At 35.9% G+C, this 23,090-nt stretch overlaps 3 protein-coding genes across 7 annotated transcripts in view; all 3 read right to left on the reverse strand.

The window, feature by feature from the left end:
- LOC114517923 overlaps positions 1–13,748 on the reverse strand; it is a 28,385-nt gene extending 14,637 nt beyond the window's left edge. For 3 of the 5 annotated variants that reach the window (XM_028537775.1, XM_028537773.1, XM_028537774.1), the window contains exons 1-23: positions 13,582–13,748; positions 13,388–13,458; positions 13,100–13,143; positions 12,871–12,943; positions 12,654–12,701; positions 12,448–12,543; positions 12,171–12,250; positions 11,991–12,061; positions 11,784–11,903; positions 11,384–11,571; positions 11,187–11,244; positions 10,781–11,055; positions 10,447–10,474; positions 10,329–10,360; positions 10,108–10,255; positions 9,976–10,012; positions 9,532–9,617; positions 9,325–9,437; positions 9,064–9,146; positions 8,929–8,980; positions 8,378–8,464; positions 8,192–8,275; positions 7,790–7,943 (exon numbers count right to left, since the gene is read on the reverse strand). In XM_028537775.1, the coding sequence (XP_028393576.1) occupies positions 7,794–7,943; positions 8,192–8,275; positions 8,378–8,464; positions 8,929–8,980; positions 9,064–9,146; positions 9,325–9,437; positions 9,532–9,617; positions 9,976–10,012; positions 10,108–10,255; positions 10,329–10,360; positions 10,447–10,474; positions 10,781–11,055; positions 11,187–11,244; positions 11,384–11,571; positions 11,784–11,903; positions 11,991–12,061; positions 12,171–12,250; positions 12,448–12,543; positions 12,654–12,701; positions 12,871–12,943; positions 13,100–13,143; positions 13,388–13,458; positions 13,582–13,606 (2,049 nt within the window). In that variant the 5' untranslated portion in view covers positions 13,607–13,748 and the 3' untranslated portion in view covers positions 7,790–7,793. Of the gene's footprint in view, positions 1–447; positions 529–4,465; positions 4,554–7,789; positions 7,944–8,191; positions 8,276–8,377; positions 8,465–8,928; positions 8,981–9,063; positions 9,147–9,324; positions 9,438–9,531; positions 9,618–9,975; positions 10,013–10,107; positions 10,256–10,328; positions 10,361–10,446; positions 10,475–10,780; positions 11,056–11,186; positions 11,245–11,383; positions 11,572–11,783; positions 11,904–11,990; positions 12,062–12,170; positions 12,251–12,447; positions 12,544–12,653; positions 12,702–12,870; positions 12,944–13,099; positions 13,144–13,387; positions 13,459–13,581 lie in introns of those variants that run through there. The other 2 variants (XM_028537772.1, XM_028537770.1) reach the window with 2 other exon arrangements.
- Positions 13,749–14,827: 1,079 nt separating this feature from the next.
- On the reverse strand, positions 14,828–16,993 carry LOC114518217 (retinal rod rhodopsin-sensitive cGMP 3',5'-cyclic phosphodiesterase subunit delta-like). Its single transcript, XM_028538172.1, has 6 exons — positions 16,840–16,993; positions 16,168–16,230; positions 16,026–16,051; positions 15,820–15,945; positions 15,612–15,717; positions 14,828–15,414 (listed from the first exon to the last, which is right to left on the reverse strand). Exons 1-6 carry the CDS (start codon positions 16,875–16,877, stop codon positions 15,333–15,335), a joined length of 441 nt encoding a protein of 146 aa, XP_028393973.1. The 5' UTR covers positions 16,878–16,993; the 3' UTR covers positions 14,828–15,332.
- Positions 16,994–17,372: 379 nt separating this feature from the next.
- On the reverse strand, positions 17,373–21,214 carry LOC114518112 (6-phosphogluconate dehydrogenase, decarboxylating-like). The gene is made up of 18 exons (XM_028538037.1): positions 21,098–21,214; positions 20,874–20,907; positions 20,708–20,749; positions 20,190–20,250; positions 19,977–20,095; positions 19,821–19,886; positions 19,627–19,745; positions 19,458–19,524; positions 19,323–19,391; positions 19,179–19,244; positions 18,970–19,095; positions 18,793–18,856; positions 18,577–18,707; positions 18,345–18,478; positions 18,117–18,216; positions 17,915–18,006; positions 17,783–17,813; positions 17,373–17,640 (listed from the first exon to the last, which is right to left on the reverse strand). The coding sequence occupies exons 1-18, from the start codon at positions 21,112–21,114 to the stop codon at positions 17,521–17,523; spliced, it is 1,458 nt and encodes a 485-aa protein (XP_028393838.1). The 5' UTR covers positions 21,115–21,214; the 3' UTR covers positions 17,373–17,520.
- Positions 21,215–23,090: the final 1,876 nt, after the last annotated feature.

Here is a 23,090-nt window from a genome sequence, read left to right on the forward strand (position 1 = left end):
GTCTGTGTAAGTGACGTAACCTGAACGAACGAACGGTAAGAGCACGTGATACTGTGATTCATTTCTACTGACGTAAGCATCGTAGACAAACACGTGATCAAATCCAGCAAAGCGAAGATAGAAAAGCCACTGCAACATCTCGCGACTCGAGAGTCCTGCAAGGTCGTTACGGTACACACGAACCAAGAGTACTGCTGACAACTGATACGGTGGGCTCACACGATGGCAACACCAAGCTTGGCAATCGTAGGACGTCGAAGGATATGAATGGATAGTTCTACCATCAGTTGATGAAGATGGACCATGCGAAGGTCTGCGTTGTTGGGGTAAGATTCTGCGTGAATTCCTCGCAATCTTGCGTGGGTCCACGAATAAACTTCCACCCTCATCATTCATGAAAATCTTGTTCGATGAAAGGAGAAATACGTTGATGAATAAAGCCACTGTTATTAAGATCAACACAAAGCAACGTAGTCTTTTGAAACTGACAACTCGACTAAAGGGTTTTTCAATAACCATCGCTGCGAACTAAACAAACAATAACGATCTTTACGATAAAGGAAAACTATTTGCAGGAACCAGAATTCTAATAAAAAATCTACCTCTACACCTGTTTACTGTCTGTGTTGACAAAACGTCAGGGCAAAATAAAATGAATTTGCTATACATCATAAACTAAGAACCTCCTTCTCATATGCTGAGAGTTTTACAATGACATAGTCACTGCGGTTCTGACGAGTGATAAACGAAAAAAATTGACCACCTGTTATCCTTTCTTTCTTTCGTTTTCGTCTATCAATACTTGCATGTACAAGGTATTTCCTCAATTATTTACATACACAAATACAAGCCACGAGATAGATTTGCAAACCAAATGAGTAGTTGATGAAATAAAAAAAACCCATTTTGATAGGGCTGAAACTAGAACGATGTTTACTCATAAATTATATTTTGTTCGACGGATTTTTTATTCTTTGTCGGGACGTATTGTTTCGGCTCTGGATGCATTCAGAGAATATATACAATATGAAGAAATGTCTTACAAGCGAACAAGGAATACGTACATAAATAACGAATAACAAAAATGTAACTATGTCATGATTTCTTCAAATTTCACAACCAGACTTGAAGAAAACACAAACAAATAAATAATATTCAGCTGCGATTAACAATGATATACATGACTGGCCGTAATGCAAAGAAATTACATATACCTGAACAATTTTATCCTAACATTATTAAAATGCACAAAGAACCTTTTTACGTTTTCCTTTCGAAGGGATCTTGAATCGCTTTAGTCTTTCTATAATTCCAGAGCAACAATAATGCGAAAGCAATTGCGCTATAAATAATTCACATCGTCATTTCCAAAGCGCGCCACAATTTGGACATATATGACTGATATAAGATGATAATATCTATCACAAAATGAGGCTCATTTTCACTCATCAATGCGATAGGGCGGATTGTCATTGGTTAAACGAACGAAGTTAAACTCTGATTATAATAGTCTCTCTTTATCTTAAAAATTGATCTTATACACATGTGCGACATAACAAGACACTGAAATACTATGAGCAACGGATCATGGAGTTGCATGCAAATGAAATACAGTTATGATGAATAGAAACACAAGTTACAAAACACAAGATCTATTCTGCTGAAGAAATGTTTTGAATAAATTAAATCAACGAAACGTAAAATATATACACATATATACGTCGTATGTGCTATTCATGACTACTGTATTTTATTAATCACGATTTACACTATAACCGTTTTCACACTAAAAGACTGGTTGAACAAGTCATCTCAGTTGGACAAATCATTTGAAAACGATCGGACAAAATTTCAGACGAACAAATTGCTCAGGGACGATTAGATTGTTCAGGGACGTGCAAGAACCGTAATCTTAAAACAAATATATCAATCCATGTATCATAATATGTCATAAGCCCAGTATATGAACTCAATATGTTATATTGAATATTTGCAAGCTGTACATGCATGGAAAGGAAAACTTGTTTGGGAAATTACGCGTGCATGCATGTAAAATTAACGCTGGTAAATTAAGCTACATCTGACTGCAGGCAATTAACCGCAAGAAGGTTTCATGTCAAGCAGGAGACTATACTACAATTATACGATCGGGAGGATTAAGATTGTTAGTGCTAAACAACCATGCAAAAATCATAGCTTTGTACACACACCTCTACAGCGACAAAATGACAAAGGTTAAGACAAACACAAAGTATAAGAGGCGTGGAGTGATAAAGTGAAACCATAATAATGAACCTAATAGTCTGTGTATAATTCCACTCGATCAGTTTAACACCCTTTAAAATACCATAGTGGTGAACGCGAAATACTATAATGTGTCGCGATTTACTTACTGTTGAATCTGAAACTTTCCAACTGCTTTTAAGCCAAAAAAATCTTCATATTTATAACCAGTGAAACGAAAAACTGTGGAATAACGAAACAGTCTAAACTGGGTCACAGTTGCATTGAAATTATTGGTAAGAAAAGAATGAACTTCTTAATTCCACAACCTAATTCTCTTCTCTCAAGCTCGTCAGAAAATGATGCTTGTTATACTTCCTTATTTGTAGACAAGATTATACAGGATTATAGCAAATCTACCATGCATATGAATGTAGAGTGAATGCATGTATGAATATAGCTGTCTCCCGCAAATGCCACAAGTGGAACAAGTGCATATAAGACAATACTAAACACACACATACTGTGCTGAATATGTTAATCACTATGTTATTCCATAGATCGAATTCACTGAATCACTATATTATTATATAGATCTAATGCACTGATATAACCCTTTGCTCTTTAGATATTCCTATATTCCTAAGCCTTCTTAGCAACAAACATTTAGGAGCTGAAGGTCAATATAACTAAAAAAAATGATAACAAAAGCAACTGCATGTAGGTTACATCCGTGTATAAAAGAACATAATGCAGCATTTATTTTTCCTCGATGCATACCTAATCCTCGATTAGCATATTTTGTCTAAAACATGAAAGGGAAAAGGAAGATTTGTCGAACCGGTTGAACTCAACAACTCGACAAAATCTTCATGATATGACCAAGTAGATTCAAACTTTCAGCCAAAGTTCATTTAGTTATAGAATAGCTCTGTATTAATTTTAATAGAGATTGTTATATTAATATTATTGTGACAAATTGTGACACTGAATTTTTCAAACACATGCTGGAATCATAAAATATAGAATGCAGAATCACTGTCTTGAAAAATCTAAGCCCATCTTTTACGATATAAACCATCACGCCCAAGACAAGACGCACATTGTTTTATTCTCTTCACTATTGGCTCAATTGAATAATCAGCTTCGGTCATTTCAAGGACTTTAGGTGTGTCATCACCCCAGTTTTGTAGTCTAGCTCCCCAGTAATGATTCATACGTAACAAATCTTCTGGGCTGTCCATACTAGACCCAGTTTTCACTCCGTTATGGTGTACCTGTGCCCAGGAGATATCTTTTGGTTTGTAAATAGGTTTTACAAGCGGGTTTGCGGGTCTGTGTGTTCTTCGCCTAATGCGGGCCATCAATAATGGTTCCTTGGGGTCGTCAATAGGTTTTCCAAGAAACAGATAATTTTTCATTGTAATCTCGGAAACATCAGGATTATTTTTTGAAAATTCATTTAAGAATCTCTCCATAAAATTTTCGTTCGTGTCTCGAGGACTAAAAGGGTACTCATCAATGTCAATGCAGGCCTGCCATTGGGAATCTTTACCGAACTTATCAATACAATCTTGATACGCTGCGACCTGGGTCCCTTGGATGGTGTATGGGTTATGAATACTCCAATCGATATACGTGGCGAAACCTGATTGGACAAACGGTTGGACGACGTCACGTTGTGATTCTGCTGGTTTCACAAACGCGTCATAGACGTAGACATGTTGGAAACCAGCGTAACGCAGATATTGAAACCACTGGATCATTTCACGACTCGAGAGCTTAGCTAAGTCTTTGGTATATATACGTACGAGTAAGACCGCTGTCAGCAAGTATGGTGGCTTCAATCCGTTACCACGGTGACACCAAGGTGTACAACTTCCACTAGGGGATTGTGTATATTGTGTCTTTAAACGTGTAGAAAACCTTGCGTAATTTTCCGTGTCGGGCTTTCTTTCGGAAAGTTGAACGATTGTTTTTTTCTCCATTTTTACATCTGTTGGGATCTCCGTTATATCCGTTATTTCTGTTGGAGTTTCAGCCCTTTCGATGTCTGTTTTTGTCTCATGCAAATCATGTTCGTATTTTTTAAACACAGACACATTTCTTTGACTTTGGATGTGAATAAGAAACAGAGAGTCCACGTTATTGTGAACACTTGTCCTCAAGGAGAAAAGGATGAAAAAGTTAGCGAAGGCGAGCGCAATCAAAAGAAACGTAAAGACAGTTAAAGTTGTCTTTGTTTTGAAAATACACTGACATCGTTTCATGATCTTTGAGGACACACGAAACTAATACACTTAGCCAACTCTAGCCACCATCTTTACTTGCTGAAAAAGTAAAGTTCAAATTAAACTCCATGAGGTCTGTAACAAAGACTGTAGGGGTCCATTACGATAACATGTAACTTAGGAGGTGCGACGTTGAAAATCATGCTCTGGAAGGAGTAGGACGAAAATCGCCATTGGGGGCGATAGCGATATTCCACAATTGAAGCGGATATTTTGCATTTCCTTATAAAGAAATTTAACAGCTCAAAAGAATTGGGCGAAGCATATTGTACAATTACATTTACAATACGTTAGGAATCGCTGTATTCTTCTCACAAAGTAGTAAAAGATTATCAATTAAAAAGCAAAGGGATGTTTTAATTACTCCAGAACAGATCATAAATTAATATGCATTTCGTCGGTAGCTAAACTTCGACTTCAAAGACGTGCGTTCTTTGTTTTAATATAATGCAATCAAACTGATAGTAATATCATTAATCATAAATTGAACAAATTACTCAAGTTATAAACACTTTCGCTCAGCGCTAACCGCGTTAAACATTCCTTAATATACATTAGGAAGTGATTAGAATGGAATATTTGTTACAATTTTGTTGCTATTCTTGAGCATATCATGTAACAATATTGACAAAGCGAAATGCTGCAACTATAATGCTCAATATGAAGAAATAAAACTACGGATGTCTACCGCAGATACACGAAGGAAGCGAGAGTCCTCACAGCCAGAGATCATGCACGACAATCGCTTTGTTTTTATATTTACACAAATATTTTCTATTCAGCGAGAAAAGAGCTTCCGACGCACAATGAACAAAGAGAAAGTTAAAATGTCTCCCTTCGATAATATTTTGATGCTAAAGTTATTACGCACGTACAGCGCTATTCTATATGATAAAATTCTTGAATTCTAACTGGACTATAGCTACTGTTAAACGCTGGTCTATATCGAAGCTAATGGTCTTAATTTTAAGGTATACACAAAGACATACCTTCCAAATAGTATGAAGATAGAAGAAGACATGGACAGCGAGAGAGGTCACAGGACAAAACACACATACATTAAAATGAGTGCATAGATCAGTGTCACGTCATATCATATCACAGGTTACTTTATCAAACGTCTCCCCCCCGGTTTAAACGTGTTACTATTGTCTATTGAGTGGTTACTAGAAGATTGAGGTGTTCTAACTATATCCTATATTTTAAGCAAGAGCTTCCTGCATTATGTTAATAATTACAGTATTTTTTACCCGTGGGTTATAATGAATTATTAATTCATAATCCAACTCTTAGAATTGCCGTAGACACGATAAATGATTCTGCAAATATTGTTGCTTGCCGCACACGCAAGCACACGCACGCACACGCAAGCACACGCAATCACACGCAAGCACAGGTCAGCTGAAGGATTTTCATGACAACGTCGCGTGTTTTCATCCGACGGACGACGACGACGAAACCACAGAGTACTACACAGAGGTGGAACTCGCGACAAATCTTGTCCCCCTGTTTTTAATGCGCATGCGCTAGGCTCTGGCAAGTGTTTTTGCACTTTTTAATAAGGAAAATTCGATTTTTTAGCAGAAAAAATGCAATTTTAAAGCGAAGGGTCTTTTCCTCTTCGTTTTTTTGACAAATTTTGTTTATCCATCCGACATTGCTCCTTTTGGATTAAAAATGACTGCAATAATACGAATTCAAACGGGAAAAAACGGGAAATACAACTACGAGGAGTGCGATTTTCACACGAAGCTTCTAGAACTGCCAGGTAAATATTCAAAGTTTGGTATTTCATCTAATAAATGTAGGTCTATCTGACTATATTTCGCCAACATGCAGTCGTATTTTTTTCTAGATGGCGAAACAATCTTCTCAAAGTCAGTTAACTTTTGAGCGGACGATATATCTACTGTTCAACAAGATAGCAAGTTACATGGCTATTATTAAAAAAAGTTTTACAACGCATACGTAGTTTACTGATATTTGTGAACCCTATTATGTCTCCTATGTGTATTATATTCACATCCAAAATTTGGAAAATAGCTTTCAATCTTCTCATAGAAGCCACACAGCATTGCATAGATTAGATTGGAAATTGATTTGCATGTCCTTCATGAATATTACAATCATGTATGAACTGAAATTAATATCTGTTAGCACATTTACCATTTGTGTGTGAAGTTGGATTTATACTCATGTAAAAAGTATTGTATATATATATAATATGGTAAAATTTGCATTTGTTTATTGTAAATCCTTTGAATTCAAGTTCAAGATTCGAATAAAAAACATGTAGTTTTTGCTAGTTTTATGGCAAAATAAATTATTTTCAAAGAAATTTTTTCGTGTGTTTGAATTTTAGAAATAACACATCAATCATGCTTGTTTTAAGATCAGCTCAGATGTTTTCTGGATGGAAAAATAACTGCCTAATTTATAATCGGCGATGATGTTGGCAATCAACTTGATATTTATAAAGAAAATCATTCGTGCTTGTATTTCTTACCTCTTTAACCTAACGCATATATTTTTTACAAAAACACAACCATTTACCGTTTGTTTTTAAAATTTAGGCGCAAAAATGGAGGTCGATTGAGCCAGCTTTAAAATATTAACATTTTTCGTCTTTCGAACACCTTTTTCCCTTACTTTAGAGTCAAAATACACTTGCCAGAGCAATTTGCGTGGCGCGTGGAATGGCGTAGGCAGGGGGACAGCAACATCAAAGGGTTCCGCCGCGAGTTCCATAACTGTATATCATTAAACTGTGACGAAACGACGGAACACGGCGGAAAAAATGGCGGAATTTCGCCAGTTAATCTCTGTGTCACGTTGTCTTTGCATACAACGATCCGAAAACAATTCTCGAAGTATATTTCGACAAAGATAGTCCAAATAGCCGGTATCGAGACAGAAATATTGTCTATTGTTCATTGTTATACACATTCAAAGCCATTTCATATTTCATTGCAAGCTAGCTGTATTATATTGCGACTGCCAACTAGGGTAACTGAAGTGAGGCAAGTTTAAGCCCTGTTTACCCGATACCAAATTAACATGGTCACGACATCAAAATTAGCCATGCCGAAGCGAGTTTTACCCCCAAAATTATGATAACATGATTGCTTTAACATGATCTGCCAAATGAAGGAGACAGAGATACCGTAAAACAACTTAAATTGATGTCGTGACCATGTGAGGTATAGTGTAAACGGGGTCTTAAACGCGGACAGAAAATCAGCCGCGCAAAATAAGACATTTAGTCCGGTACTAACCTTATCAAAATGGAGAATTGAGATCAGTATTTGTCTGTTCATGTCCACTAATTGCGTCGTCGGGTATTTGTCGCCGTGAGCGTCGTCTCAAACATCTTGGACATTGACGTTCAGTTTTACATTGCTTGTGAAAAACAGCTTTACATCTGGGACACTGCATGCAAAAAAAACATAAATACTTGAAATTGCAATGATGTCACGAGAAGTCGTAATGTGAGGACTGAAGAGAAAACTAAACATAACACTCCGAGATGAATGAAGATACAAAATTTCACTGAGATATGATACATGTGGCTATATTGTTCGTTTTGTCAGACGTGAAACTTTTGAAATGGGATGAATGATGTAAGAATGAAAGGGTGGTAAATTTTTTATAGAGAAAACAAACGAATATTTAGGTACCTGAGCTGTGTCATTCACTTCAAACGCATAAACTATTTTCGAGTCTTTGCAAATTTCACAGATAAACCCTTTTTGACTACACGCCTAGACAAAAATATGATTGATCAAGTTTATATCAGATGAAAACGAAGTCAAGAGAATTAGCGTGGTTTAAAAACTGCGTAACGATCTGCTGGCCTACTCTACCTCACAGCCGTAAACATGTTTCTTGCAAAATGAGATGATTTTCTTCAAATGATGTTGTAATTGACCAGAGTCCACTTGAATTAAGTCCTTTAAAAGAGTACAAAATTTCAATAAAAATATATCTTCAAATTGTAATTGTTAATTCGAAATATCACAGTTAAATATTTGTCCAGCAGTCAGATATTGGAAGGAAGATTAAAATATTGTTAATCTTCTTTCAATGTGTCGTGTATCTCTCGTGGACCCATATCTTTATAATATTGCATATATCTGACTCACAATCATTATTTTAGGCGAAAACCTGGAGTGATTTTGAACCCAGTTCTGGGGTTGTATGAAGGCTGGATAGCGCTATCCACCGGATAGTGATTTTTTCAACCGTTTTAAAAATGCTCGAAAAGCGATAAACTTTGATCTTTGGGACCAACAATTATTAAAGAGGATCCTCGATTTAGGAATACTAAGATTTAATCCAAGCTGTGGCAAACATGAAAAACCAATTTCCGATGGATAGCGTTAATCGTTCGCTATATAAATTCTGATTGTCTTACCAATAGAGAATATTGATGTATATCATCCCAGAGATATTCTCGTGGCCACATTCTACAATAATTTAGAATCAATGTCAAGATGAACAGCGCACGTACATCATAAATAAGGAAGAAAACTACAAGTACATGCAGTACCTTCGTTTAACATCTTCAGCAACCATGCTGGTTCGACATGTCGTAATATAACCTTTCATATGCTGCAGCTGTCCACGTAATTGCTGAAAATAAACACGACGTGTCATAAATATTGCATTCTTGGAGTTGAAAACAGATAACCTGAATTCTGCAACACATGCATCTCACAGAATGAATCGGCCTTTCTTTTAATTTCATGCACGACTAGAGAAGATTTTTTGTTTTATACATATCACAATGCAGTCGACATTCCCGACTAACCTTAGCTTTGGTTAGTTTTGGGACAACATTATACAACGTTGGATTAACTTCGTCAATATGAAAAAGCGGATCTTCCTCAATTTGCATCAAGAACAGCTTCACATGTTGTGCCACTATTAAATAGAAGAATTCACTTTCAGGTGTTGGCAACGAGCAAGCTTGTGTTAACATTTAATACTACAGCGTAGTTTACTTAATTTACAGTACCTCTGTACTTTGAGAGATCCCAGTTGTGAACGACCTTCGAAGGAATTACATGTTCTTCATCAAGATGACATTCAAAACAATAATAACTAGAGAAGATATAAAAAATACAGTTTTTCTATCTGCTGTTCTGTCATTGTCATGTCTGTTCATTGGACTAGTTTGCATGCCTTTCCTCTACATCTTCCCAGTATGCCCCCCTGCCCCCAGTATGCCCCCCTGCCCCAGTATGCCCCCCTGCCCCCAGTATGCCCCCTGCCCCCAATATGCCCCCCTGCCCCTAGTATGCCCCCCTGCCCCTAGTATGCCCCCCTGCCCCCAGTATGCCTCCCCTGCCCCCAGTATGCCCCCCTGCCCCCAGTATGCCCCCTGCCCCCAGTATGCCCCCTGCCCCCCTCCTATCTCCAGTGAATCCCCTGCAGTTATTCATACTTTGAATCAAATTACCTTCCATCAAAAGAACACACTTTATAGTGACCATAAACTAAAACAAAAGTATATCAACATTAAAGCAATGAAAACTAAACTGACAATGCAAATTTAACTGATTCATGAAATTTAGATGTTATAACAACATACTCATGCCAATTGGTCTAGAACATCCTTGACATTTATAATTTTGTCTGTCCAGTCCTTTTTCACGCGCAATATTGTTGACTAAGGACAATAAACCAGTAGTATATTCCTGCAAGAAGTCCTCATTGGGTGTAGAAGGGTCGGCAATCACCTGAAATTTTTGAAGATAAAAATATTAAACAAAATAATTACATGAATTTTGGAGTTTACTTAAGAATCACTACCTCAAATCCTGATGATTTTTCCTGGAGAAAATCTAAAAGAAAAGAGTATTTTTATATAAATAATTTATATAAATAAGTTTAAGGAAATTTAAAAGTTAAGGAAAAATCAATTGCTCACCTAATTTTTCAATTTCCTCAAAGTCATCCTGAAATTCAGTAAAATATTTCACTTGGTTAATAAGATGAGAGTTTCAGTGTTGATGCAATTGCTGTTGGAGCTGTTGTCCGTCTTGTGAGGGTCGTTGTTGTAAGCAGGGCCATAGCTAGAGGCGTGATAAAGAGGGGGGGGGGGTACATATTCATACTGTTGTCTTATATACCCAACTGATTTCGTTTGTATGCTATTGTTCCGACAGTATATATGAACAAGAATATATGAATATATACCACCCAAATTAAGCAGTCTTGCTATGGCTCTGGTTGTAAATTAAGAGTTTATCAATAATAATTACCTTATCAGTTGGTGATCCATCAATCTCATCTGAGACATATTTCTTGCCACCAACAATGGCATAGTCAGTCAAGATGCCATGAAAACTTGTCACATGTTTTATTACTTTTGTCTCAGATTGTGCAGGTTCTTGCTCAGAATTGTCTGTTGGAGAATGGCTTGACGCAGGCTCTGCTTCAAATGTTGAAGACCAGCCACTGGCCATCCCCAACATGTTACTGCCTGGCTGTTTGCTTGGTGTTGCCAGGTCATGAACCTCAGCTGGAGTAGAGTCATCTTAAGACAGACATCAAGGTTGTTATGAGTATGAATTAATATCTCACTTGCAACAATAAAGATATACCATGAACCCAGAGCATGACACTCAAGATCTATCCAAAGCAGCATGATAAGGAAGACATAATTACCTAAATTTTTCTCAACTATAACAACCGACATATCATCTATCTTGTTGACTGATGTGCCCTATAATCAAGGAGCAACCCACACTTGCAGTTAATAGTAATGATTTTAATCGATCAGCCAACAATGATGATGATATAAGGTTTAAACTGATAATAATGGTGATGATAATCTTGGGTATACAGTGAAGGAAGCTCTATACCTGCTCAATAGTAGGACTTGTTGTAGGACTTGAAGGTACATCAGTAATATCAGCTGGTAATTTTGTAATCTTTTTGACTGTTGATTTATCCTTCTTTGGAGTTTCCTTTGATGGGGACGAAACCTCTTGTTTTAACACATCAGTAGGCGTGGTGGGATTTGGAAAAAAAAGAGGTTGAGGACTTTGATCTAAAAATTGTTGAATTGAAAAATTTAGCAATTGTAAAATTGTATCTACTATACCAGAAAGGGGAGTTGTAATGATTAAGATGAACAAAAAGGATCCCTTTAGGATATATAAAACCAGATATAATACTGTCAATGTTGCGGAAATTGAAGAATTGAGGCTAATATGTTGTGCATCAATTGGACATATACTTGAGTAACTACAAAAAACTAACCTGTTATTCCAGATGTGGATGAAGGTGATTCCCATATTCCAGCCAGCTGAAGAGATTGTACAGTCCACGTGTTTAGACTTGGTGTGTTGTAGTTAAGATCAAAATTCAACTCAAGCAAACCTTCATTGAAAAATTTACATTTAATTTGGGAAAATAAAATGTGCGTATGAGAAAAGGAACATTACAGTATCTAGCTGTCAAAATTACCTAAGAAGTGATTCATCATTATTGTTACTGCCTCTTCGTCTCTCAGAAAAGCTTTAGGAACATAATGATTCCTAGAATCAAATGTAAATAGAAAGATATATACTGTATAAACATGAGCATATGCAAGTGGTATACATGTATAAAATTAAGTTGAACTAACTGTTGTGTGTGAATAATTACCTTATCTTCTTCTTATCAGAGAGAATGGCGTGAAAATAACTCTCCAACAAACCATCATTTAAAGCTAATCTCAACCAAGCCTTAAAACAAACATGAAGGTCTTAAGTACAAAGACAATTCACCTAAACTTCTGTTTCGGGATTTATTAATGGCTAAAGCGTGAAGTCCAAATAATAATGATTTATAAGTATTGTGTATATTTCTTGTTGAATTAATTAATTTAATTTAATGGTAAATTGCATTAGCACTCTTAATTTGTCAAGCAACAATTTCTTACTCTGCATCTTCCAACATTTGAAGTAATATGAGACAAATGAGTCAATTGATGAAGAACATCATTATGAGTAAATGGGTGAAGAAGATCCCAGAAATCCTTAAAATATACACAGAACCATTACTTTAGGATCTATAAAGAGATTCTGAGGATGTTGTTAGTTGAACAAATCCCTCACATTCTACATATTAATTAGTTTGGATACTCACAGGAGAAGGCAAGGCACCAGATGAAGACTTGCTGAAGAAACTAGGTCCCTAAGAAGTGAAAGAACAATGTGATCAATCATCTGATGTACTAAGGGTTAATTTATGTTGGCTTGAATTTTTCTGCTCTTGGTTCTCAACATGTCTGGTGCTGGACAACGACACTCATATACTAGCACATACTGTAGCCATAGCAATGATTAAAACAATTAATTAATACCGAAGACAGATGGTAGCCATGTAAGAATATTCCTTCCAGTATAAATGTCAAATTCAAGGCACAATCATCATTCCTACAAAAATTAATTTTAGTGGAACATTCACAGATTCTATATATATTAATATATATATATATATATATATATATATATATATATATATATATATATATATAGCAATTTGCGATTGGTCATCATAATCCATAATTTAATACAGATATAACTAGCTACCTTGATATGTCAAAGTTCCCTGAATTCAAAGCATGCTTTTGTAGCTAAATATGAAATAAAACAATTTCATTATTTTCAATACTATATTCCACTTGCAATAGTTTACTGTTCCACTTCCATGCATGGTAATGCTGACTGATGCATATTGTATTCAATTACTATTGCATATGCACAAAATTTTGGCAGGAAAGACTTTGTAACTGATTTCAAGTTGGGTGCAACAATACTGGAATATGCAGTATAGCTCTCACTTTGCCTTTTCAGAAATGAGAATATAAAATGAATCACCTCTTTTACTCTTTTAGATAGTTCTTGCAACAGTTTCTCTTTATTCTGTTGAAATTTTATATTGACATTGCCTATTATAATATAAATAAGAACAGACGACTGAGTACCGGCATCATATGACACAAAAAAATAATTCACTTCGACTTTACGTATATTTGTCTGAGTGAAAGACTGAAAATTGATTTCAAACTTACCAGTTTTTTTCCTGCTTTGAAACATTCTGACGTTTCTCCCCGATATCAAGACATCTTTTCGTGCATTCCAGCATATATAAAGTATAGGTTATTTCTATTGAATGCTTAGAAATTGTAGTTAAATGAAAACAAACCAGTGGCTAAATCCTGGATTTCACCGCCGCCATTTTGCGTTTGACCGCGGAATTAACTGGAATAATAAGGATGAGAACCTTGCCGTTGCCAGGTACCATTAAACAAAGATTAGAGCTTAAAACTGGTTATAAAACTACTATTCGAATATACCCTAATCTCACTATATTCGACCGTACCATGGTCGAAATTACCATATTCCAGTATATTCAACCATACCAAGTATCCATACAATGAGTATGCTAGTATAAATTACTATTTTCTTGCTAAAAACACTTAAAAAACGTTTAGGCGTTTAAATCTTGAAATTTCCAAGTGTGTGCCTTATTAGTCGTTTTCTATGCATATACTTGTTAGGGACCGCCTCCCGAGACCAGGAAAAGCTTAAATACGTTAAATTTATCTTCGCTCTCAGGGCTAGCCACTGTAGCTGATTCGTCTATGACGCTAGGCTTGTGGCGATGCATACTCTGTTTCTCACTGAGACGTAACGGTTAGGTGCACATACATCATGGTCTGGGGGCCGTAGTGCATCTCCCCCTTTGACGGCCGTTAAGATGTGAGTTATGGGGGGGAGTTCTTCCTATAGCAACCGCCTTGCACCTTTCGTAGTTGTAACTATGTTGAATATTGCAGCCGGTTGTATAACCAGGTTAGATTGTGGCATAGGCTGGATGATCTCTTTTAAGTGTTTTTACCAATTTTTTTTTTTCGCATACTTTCCAAATTTTTCTTTTACATACAAAAAAATACTGGTATTAAACAATATATGGAACGGATATGGTTCGAAAAAAAATTTATATCGACTAAAAACCACTATAATTAACCTCTGAATACTCTCCCCAGTCTCTGCATGGCTGAGTCTCTGACTGATTACATTTCATTCCACAACTACTACTACCATACATATTTAGGGCATAGTATTTATTTCTTATGTTTGAATAGTTGGAGGTATGCAAGGTTAGATAAAAGTAGAGGTGTTGAGAGATTAATCAGAGTGTGCAAGTACAAAAAGATTTAGCTAAATGCTCCCAATGTACAACTGAAACTCCCAATGCTCCCAGAAAAAAACCCCAGTACCATGGAAAACTGTATACTAGACAACAAATAAATCTACAGCCCCTTTATTAAATTTTACAAATACATTGTAAATACATTGTTGAATCACAGCCTAGAAGCAGTTTAGCTTGCATTTCTATCCTAATAATAATTTCCGAGCTCTTTCTATTTATATATATTACTCTTCAAATCAAATTTACACAGATATAAACAAACTCGAACAGAATGTAAAGTAACAATTATCTGTCACATGATATTGTCCTTTTATAAATATGATTCTGCAAGTTTCTAAATGAATTCTTATCCTCAGTGAAGGCACTGTTACTTTACAATCAATCATGTTCTTTTTTTTTACACACAGTAAGTTAAGCACCTAACTGTGACTCAGATGGTTTAATAAAAGTATTTATGTACATTATGGTAGGACTTTAGAGGAGCGCAAAATAATAGCTGATGAAACAAAGTTTATCCTAAATTGATTACTACAAACTATGGATAATAATTCCCCCAAAGCATACCAAACAAGTGTACTCTGATCATTACTTCATTGCTTTTGTCAATCAGATGTAAAATATTCTTACTTTTGAGGTACTGACAAGAAGGTTGCCATCATAGAATTTTGTCTCGATAACCACATTTCCACTGAAAAAAATTATTTAGCAAGTTACGTACTTCAATACCAATAAAACTATCAGAGGGCATTTATAGTTTATCATACTGTGCTCAATTATATCAGCACATAAGTCCAGAAAGACTTTTTATTGTTTTAATTCAAAAATAAAAAAAACATTGCAATGTGGGAAATGTGAAATAGTCCTAAACACAAGAAAGGTACTAACTTTAACACTGAAGATGGCATCATTTGGTCTTCTGGCGCAGCTTCAATTAAAGATTGCCATGTGTTTGTGGATGAAGGAATCACAAATCCAAAATCAAAAAACCACTCTGGAATAAAAGTTCAAGTATTTCAATAAATACCAAGAAAATATCACAGACATTCACAGGTTCATTGCAGAATTTTGCCAGCATTAAGGCAACCTTTTTTACCTTCTAAGCATTTTCCCTTGAACAGCACTTTTTGTTCAAGTCGGAATTGCTTCATCTCTTCATTTGATGAGAAGTTAATTTCTCTTGATACAGCTCTACATTTTAGAATTTTCTTTGGTACTCTTGCTATTAAGAAAATACAAAACATAGTCAAACCTAAGTGGAGTTCGTTCCTTCAGTACCACAAAGGAAAAATAAATGATTACCTTCATGTTCTGTTTCTGGTGATGACCTAAAGGTGAAGAATCGTTAGACTTATATTCATCTGATTTAAAAACTTTACTGAATCCATATGTTTGTGCAACTCTATCAATGAAATCAAATCATAGCAGTCTGTTTTGAACTTACAAATCTTCACTTCCTTGCCATATTATTTTCCCATTTTCAGCATCTCTGAAGTTAATCCAATTTCTGTACTGAATTAAGGCAAATATCAACACAGCAATAAAATTTATTTATACTTAAAACCTAGGTTTCTGACAATGTCCACTAAGCACAAAGACTATTTGAGGTCTACTGTTTAGTTGATGGCTGGGATTGTCTGAAAAATCAAGAATCTTATTGTGTGGGCATTGTTGAAGTGAAGCCTCAAGGTCTTAACAATCCACCCTAAATGAACATTCTATCCTTTTGTCTAATGTATCAATTTTTTAACAATATTTCTCCAAACTAGGTTCAATTAACAGTTCCTACTGTTTCTGGCATGAATTTTAAAATCTTGCTAGCCTTTTTACTTTCTAAATCACACACCGTTATACAAAAGATTTTACTGCTTCAATAAATACTGCATTTAATAAGCGGTTTATCTGTCCACAAGAAAGTGTCCCTAATATAAGATACAAATCACATTAGATTCAATTCCTAAACAGCTTCAAAGCAATCTAAACAGCGATCTGTGTATAAACGAAATCTAGACAAAAGCATGCCTCACTTTCCTTGGTAACAAAAATGCGTCTGAAGGCGTCGAAGGTGGATTACATTTTCAATCGTAAAATGCGTAATATTGGACAAAAAGGATACAATTTAAAGCCATCCATGATCTTCTGTGCTCGTTCCATGGCTAGAAGAGCTAATTTTGTTCCATGAAACGGGCGAAAACAAATTTCTTTGCAAAAAAATCAGGCCCACTCAGCCGTTGTTTATACAATAAAATGGCGATCGAAGCCGAGGGTGTTTGGAGGATTACACAGGATCGTAGGTGGTATACAAGGGTGGTAATAGAGATATTGGGCTAACCCGGAAGGCTCAGTGGGAAGTGGAAGGAGTGAAGTAGTGATATTTTAGGAAGATGACATCATAGATTCATCCTGATCCACTTCGTCATTTATAAAACATCTAGTGTTTAAATTTTAAAAACTAGTGCAAGTTGTCATGACCAACTAATCATTCCCTTTCCAGTTTCCTCCCTATGGTGAGACACCTTATTTCAACGATTGCTTAAAATATTTTAATCTTGTCTACCCATCGGCATGGGAATTTCCTTTGTCTTTGAGAACTTCCCAGTTCCCACACATGCAGATGCAACAAAATTGATTCAACAACAAAACGAAATATAAGATTTTATTGATTAGTTTTAATCAAAGTTGACTAGCTTACGTGATACCTATGGCAATGAAGACTGATTACATACACCTGGTTACTTTTCAGTAAATAATTTTATAAATTGAAAGTCGGTTTATTAAGCGAGGTCCACAAAATGATCTATGCGTTGTAAGTGCTCGAGGAAACGTTTCCGCCATGGCCTGTCCAATTTGTATGAACAAATTTCCCAGGATCCGATAACAGTTCATATGTATGAGCTCCGAAGTAATCCCTTTGTGCCTGAGATGAAAAAGTTGAAAGAGACATATGATATGAGAAACGAATCAACTTATAATATATATTAATCAACTGGTCAAACGATTTGCGTATTATTTGTCATTTGTTGGGTGTTTTTGTAAAACAAAACTGAGAATAAACTAACCTGAATCAGATTCGCTGGGAGTGTTTCAGACCTAAAACACACATAAAGTTGTCAACAGACAAGCACAAATCATGGAGGATTTTTTTGATAAGCAATTAAACACTAAATCTGAGATCTTCCAATTAACCTCACCTGTAGCCGTCGTAGAAAGCCAAGGCTGAACTGAATGTCGGAGTAGGAATACCCAAGGTCACCGCGGTGGCTACAACCTTTCTCCACGAATCCTACACAATAAAACATATAAATTTCATAAAATCTAGTGCACGCAAGCCTTGTGACTTGTAGAATTTCAACACTGAACATCTTACAGATTTGGGCAGAGATCGAGTTATACCTGACATTTTTCAATGGCCTTTTTGAAGAAATCATCTAAAAGCAGGTTCTTAAGATGTGAGTCCTTGTCGAAAGCTTCCTTAATGTTTCCCAAGAACACACTGAAAGACAAAAGCAAATATGACTAACAACAAATGAGTCTACAAAGTGAACCTAGGCTCATCTAGCTCGTTTGTAACCATCATATGATTAAAGTTCATATTTTAAAACATCACTCTCACGGTCTCACCTGCGAATAATGCAGCCTCCTCTCCACATTAACGCAATTCCACCATAATTCAAATTCCAGTTGTATTGCTTAGCAGCTTCTCTCAGCAACATGAAGCCTTGAGCGTAAGACACGATCTTGGAAGCGTATAGAGCCTAATCATGCAAAGAATTGTGATACTATGGTTCAACTGCACTGAGATGGAGTGAAATTGTGGTAAGATTTATGGACCCAAAATTTAAAGGAAGCGCACCTTTCTGATGTGTTCAACAAATTCCTTTTTATCCCCAGAATATTTTGTTACAGATGGTCCTTTCAGCTGTTTGCTGGCTTCAACCCTTTCGTCTTTGAGCGAAGACAAACATCTGGCAAACACAGCTTCGCCTAGGAATGAATACAGAAGATGAGATGTTATTTCACTGTGCTTTATCTTGGAGGAATGCACTAAATATCATTCTAATATTCTTACCTATCAGCGTCACGGGAATTCCTTTGTCCAAGGCTGAGATCGCCGTCCATTTACCAGTTCCTTTCTAACAAAATAAACTCGAGAGTAAGGACGAGAAGCCTGATCGCAGGTTAGGATCATCCTGAGTATAAAAGTAAAAAAACCATCTGTATTCTCTTAAAAAGTAATTCCTTGTACCTGACCAGCAGAATCACGGATTTTCGTGACCAAGGCTTTTCCATCAGTATCTTTGAACGCCAAAATATCTCGCGTTATTTCAACAAGGAAAGAATCCAGTTCTCCTTTGTTCCAGTCTTCCAAAATCTACCCGAAAAGTTTAAACTCATATCTCAGCTTGAAAAGTTATTCATGTTTGTTTATAATGAAGTACAGTATATAATTCAAACCTTGCTAATTTCATCTTCACTCATACCCAAAGCATCCTTCATTAAGTGATATGCTTCACAAATAACCTAGTAAAAAATTTATTATCATATTTACTTACTACTCTACTATTTACGAGTATGTAACATAATTACATAATGACATACTTGCATATCACCATATTCAATGCCATTGTGAACCATCTTGACATAGTGACCAGCACCATCTTCCCCCACCTTTGAAAAATGCAGACTTTAGGTGTTGCTAAAATTAATAGCTTAATACATGATTTGTTGACCTACCCAGTCACAACAGGGTTCTTCCCCAACATGAGCTGCAATTGACTGGAAAATTGTCTTTATATGAGGCCTGCAAGGAGTCGAAGAAATGTATTCAGTTCAGGGAACACCATGGTTAGAAAATGACCTATATACTAAATGAAGTATATGTTTGCTTGTACACACTACCCACCATGCTTCTGGGGAGCCACCAGGCATCAATGATGGACCATATCGAGCACCATCTTCACCACCACTCACACCACTACCAACGAACAGAATTCCTTTTTCCTTCAAGCTTTTGCAGCGACGCTAACACACAGGTCTCATGATAAATCCATAGTCTATGTTTACACAATATTTGCTTCGATCGTTGTATGGACTTACTTGTGAATCTGTATATTCAGAATTTCCTCCATCAATAATTATGTCACCTTTCTCTAATAATGGCACCTATCAAATTCATGACACAAAATAATGTCTTTGGTCTTCTCAAGAAACAATACACATATGTGTATAACACAAAAATATATATTTAAATACCAGTTGATCAATGAATGAGTCAACGGCACTTCCAGCTTTCACAAGCATCATAACACGCCTTGGTTTCTTCAATTTTGAAACCATTTCTTTCATTGAATGTGCACCAATTATCTTAGTTCCTGAAAATGTATATATACAACTTATTTATAAGTGTTTTTATATCATGATCAAGTGACTTTATTTTTCCAATGATGAATTGGTTGATTAACCAACCTTTAGCTTCATTTGCTAAGAATCTATCCACCTTCTCTACTGTTCTGTTGTAAGCACAGACCTATAGTGAAATGTCAATATTAATGTCTAACATTTATGATAACAGTAGTGGCAAATTTTGCACAATGTTAGTTAGTTAGTTGAACATGTGAAGGTATGCATTTAACTCTTCCATCAGGTTTGTTGCTGTGATGTGACCTCTTGGATGGAGATAATTGCATTAAATTAAATTGCTACACAGTCACAACAGTTTGTGAAAGAACAATATACTAACAAATGATAGTGGAAGTGTAAATAGAGCTGGCCTGAACATCCTGTAATATATAGTTTATATATTGTACCACCCATATTCAATCTCATAAGTAATAATTAATAGCTATCAACTTGTTTTGCATGAATATTATAAAATACAAAATAGTTATCACATCCGGTCATGCACGAGTGCTCTCACAAGTTATGTAACTGAATATATAAAGTTGCAGCTGTTTTTAAAATTATGATTTAAAGCAAAATCTTACAACAAATCCATGGTCGTTCATATTCAGAATGAGATTCTGCCCCTATAAAAGCACGAAAAGGTTGCAATAAATATTTAAACGAAATCAGAGCACTTGTAAGAACCATAGTGTAGACTAAATATAATGTTTGAAAATTATGCAAAGATCATATCATTGAAATACTTACCATAACAGCAAGGCCAATAAGTGCAATATCAGCTCTATTAAGGAGGAAAAAGTAATAATTCAAGGTATAACATATAAATTTTCGGGATAAGATGCAGTGGAATCGTTGGATTGCGAAGAGGAAAGTGATATAAATTTGAACCATGTTGTTGAGTTCATCATGCTCAGATATTCCTCGAAAATTATTCCAATACAGGGTGAGACAATATATCCTATCCTACTTACTTTCCTTCTTCAGCCATTGTTTGTCCAATAAAAAGTTTAACTTGAGCAGTAAATAAGAATAGAAAGATTGAAAAGAGACGATCAGTCGATCAATGCTACCTCTGGAAGGAATTGAATTCGAAGGCAATACTAATTTCCGGTTTCACCTTTAAATACTTCCGCAAGATTAATTAAAGACTGGGACTGAACGGTCATTGCCGGTCGCACTGATTGCCGGTCGCGCTAGTTGCAAATTACGCATGTCCGGAATGTGAATTGTATTTTTTTAAATTACTGCTACCAAGAAATTTATATTAAGATATATTATAATGAATATATAATATATTATATGATTATATAAACTATGCTTAGACATTTTTAACATATGTACAGTACATCCGCCGACGCGAATATAATTATTATATTATTTCAATGTCATCTTAAATTAAAGCGTTGCTTTCGTGATTTCTTTCGTCATTTTTCTTTCAGCAAACTGGATGACACTAGATGCCCGTTTTTCGTACCGTCTTCAATGCTAAACTTGCGACTGGGTTGATAAATGCCGTGCGCAGCATGCGATGTTATGGGTGTCACCTGAATGTTCTGATTTTTCTGCGAAATTTGTTCGTCTTCCTTTGTCTTTTCCCTTGAAACATTAGCACCACACTTTTGAGTTTGTACGTGAAATCTTAAATCTGCATATTTCGAGAATGTTTTGATACAAAAGGGACAAGGTAGTTCACTACATTCCGTAGTCTGCCGCATCTTCTTAATCATTGTTAAAAAAGATGATTTCGTTGAATCTAATGATATAAATTTTTCAGAATCACTGGGAAAATTCTCTTCCTTTTTTCGGTCCGCCTTCTCGTAGGTATTTTTAACCTCTGACTTACCCTCTTGCTCAGTGATATTGCGTTTTGTTTCGGCCACAGATGTCCTAAAAATATCTCTTAAATCCACAAATGTTTGCGGTTGTGATAAAGTTTCCCGTTGGACACTGACTCTCGCCTTCTGATCACCAAAGCCAAGTAGATGTTTTGGCGTCATATTATTGGAAAGCCCATTAAGATTTGAATTCACTGGAACGTGCGACGCATTTCTCTTGAAGGATGGATTATAATTCACAAAATTTTCTCTTACATGAGATGGCTCATGGTTTGATTCGTTAAGCAAATGTTTATGTTCGTAAGACTCTTTCGTTTCATCTGATTTAAATCGCTTTTCATTATGACAGCTAAGCGCTAAACGGGGACGAGAGTTTTCAGACCGACTTTCAGGCGCCAAAAATCGAAGATGACGCTTTTCACCAACTTTAACTCGATTAAAATCGAGTAATTCTGAAGTATTTACTGTGTTTGTACCACACGGTTGAAATGCTGAATTTTTAACGTTGCTAAGACCACTAGGATGGTTTCTTGTTACAGTAGCTCTCACTTTGAAATTAATTTCTTTCGTTATGGTTCTAGCTGATTTATTGTTAACTTCGTTACTATTTACCATACTGAAAGAATCTTCGTGACTTTCCGTAGACTGTTCGGAGTTTGCCTTCTTTCCTTCTTGTGTCATTCGGAAGACCTCGGCGACCACAGGATATTAATTTTCGCCGTCACTGAATGTTTGAAATGCTCTCGTAAATTCACCACGAAGCAATAACGATTTAACACCGTCGATAGTTTAAAATTTGGCACTCCTTTGTAAAGTTATGCTTGTTGTTGCTATGGCTGCGATAACATGAACGAATCGTTGTATCACAGTCATCAACCGAGTCTTGTAATAACAACAAGAGATGTGTGTTTATAGTGTGTAAGCTATCAGTCTCTTTGGCACTCTTTGCACGGTGCTAGCATTCCTTCCTCATAAAGTAATAGTCTTTGTAACAACGCCCTCTTTGGGAGGAGGGGGAAATGACGTCACATCCTGTGCATAGTTCGATGAAACTAGAATAGTGACGTTATATCCTTAGCCAGGTGGATAGATTTCTTCCCATTTGCATCAAAGTGCCTCTTGCCAACTG

The sequence above is a fragment of the Dendronephthya gigantea genome, unplaced genomic scaffold (assembly GCF_004324835.1).
Source record: "Dendronephthya gigantea isolate DGI-Jeju-01 unplaced genomic scaffold, DenGig_1.0 000010F, whole genome shotgun sequence".
NCBI classification, from domain to species: domain Eukaryota; kingdom Metazoa; phylum Cnidaria; class Anthozoa; order Malacalcyonacea; family Nephtheidae; genus Dendronephthya; species Dendronephthya gigantea.

Excerpts from the sequence above, each read along its gene's own strand:
- LOC114518217 (XM_028538172.1), bottom strand. The coding sequence starts at position 16,877 with ATGGAACGAGCACAGAAGATCATGGATGGCTTTAAATT. Across the intron at positions 16,231-16,839 it reads ATCATGGATGGCTTTAAATT|AAATTGGATTAACTTCAGAG; the intron begins GTATCCTTTTTG and ends AATTCAGTACAG. Across the intron at positions 15,415-15,611 it reads ATGCCATCTTCAGTGTTAAA|TGGAAATGTGGTTATCGAGA; the intron begins GTTAGTACCTTT and ends AATTTTTTTCAG.
- LOC114518112 (XM_028538037.1), bottom strand. Across the intron at positions 19,096-19,178 it reads GTGAAGATGAAATTAGCAAG|ATTTTGGAAGACTGGAACAA; the intron begins GTTTGAATTATA and ends CTTTTCGGGTAG. Across the intron at positions 18,479-18,576 it reads TTGTTGAACACATCAGAAAG|GCTCTATACGCTTCCAAGAT; the intron begins GTGCGCTTCCTT and ends TTGCATGATTAG.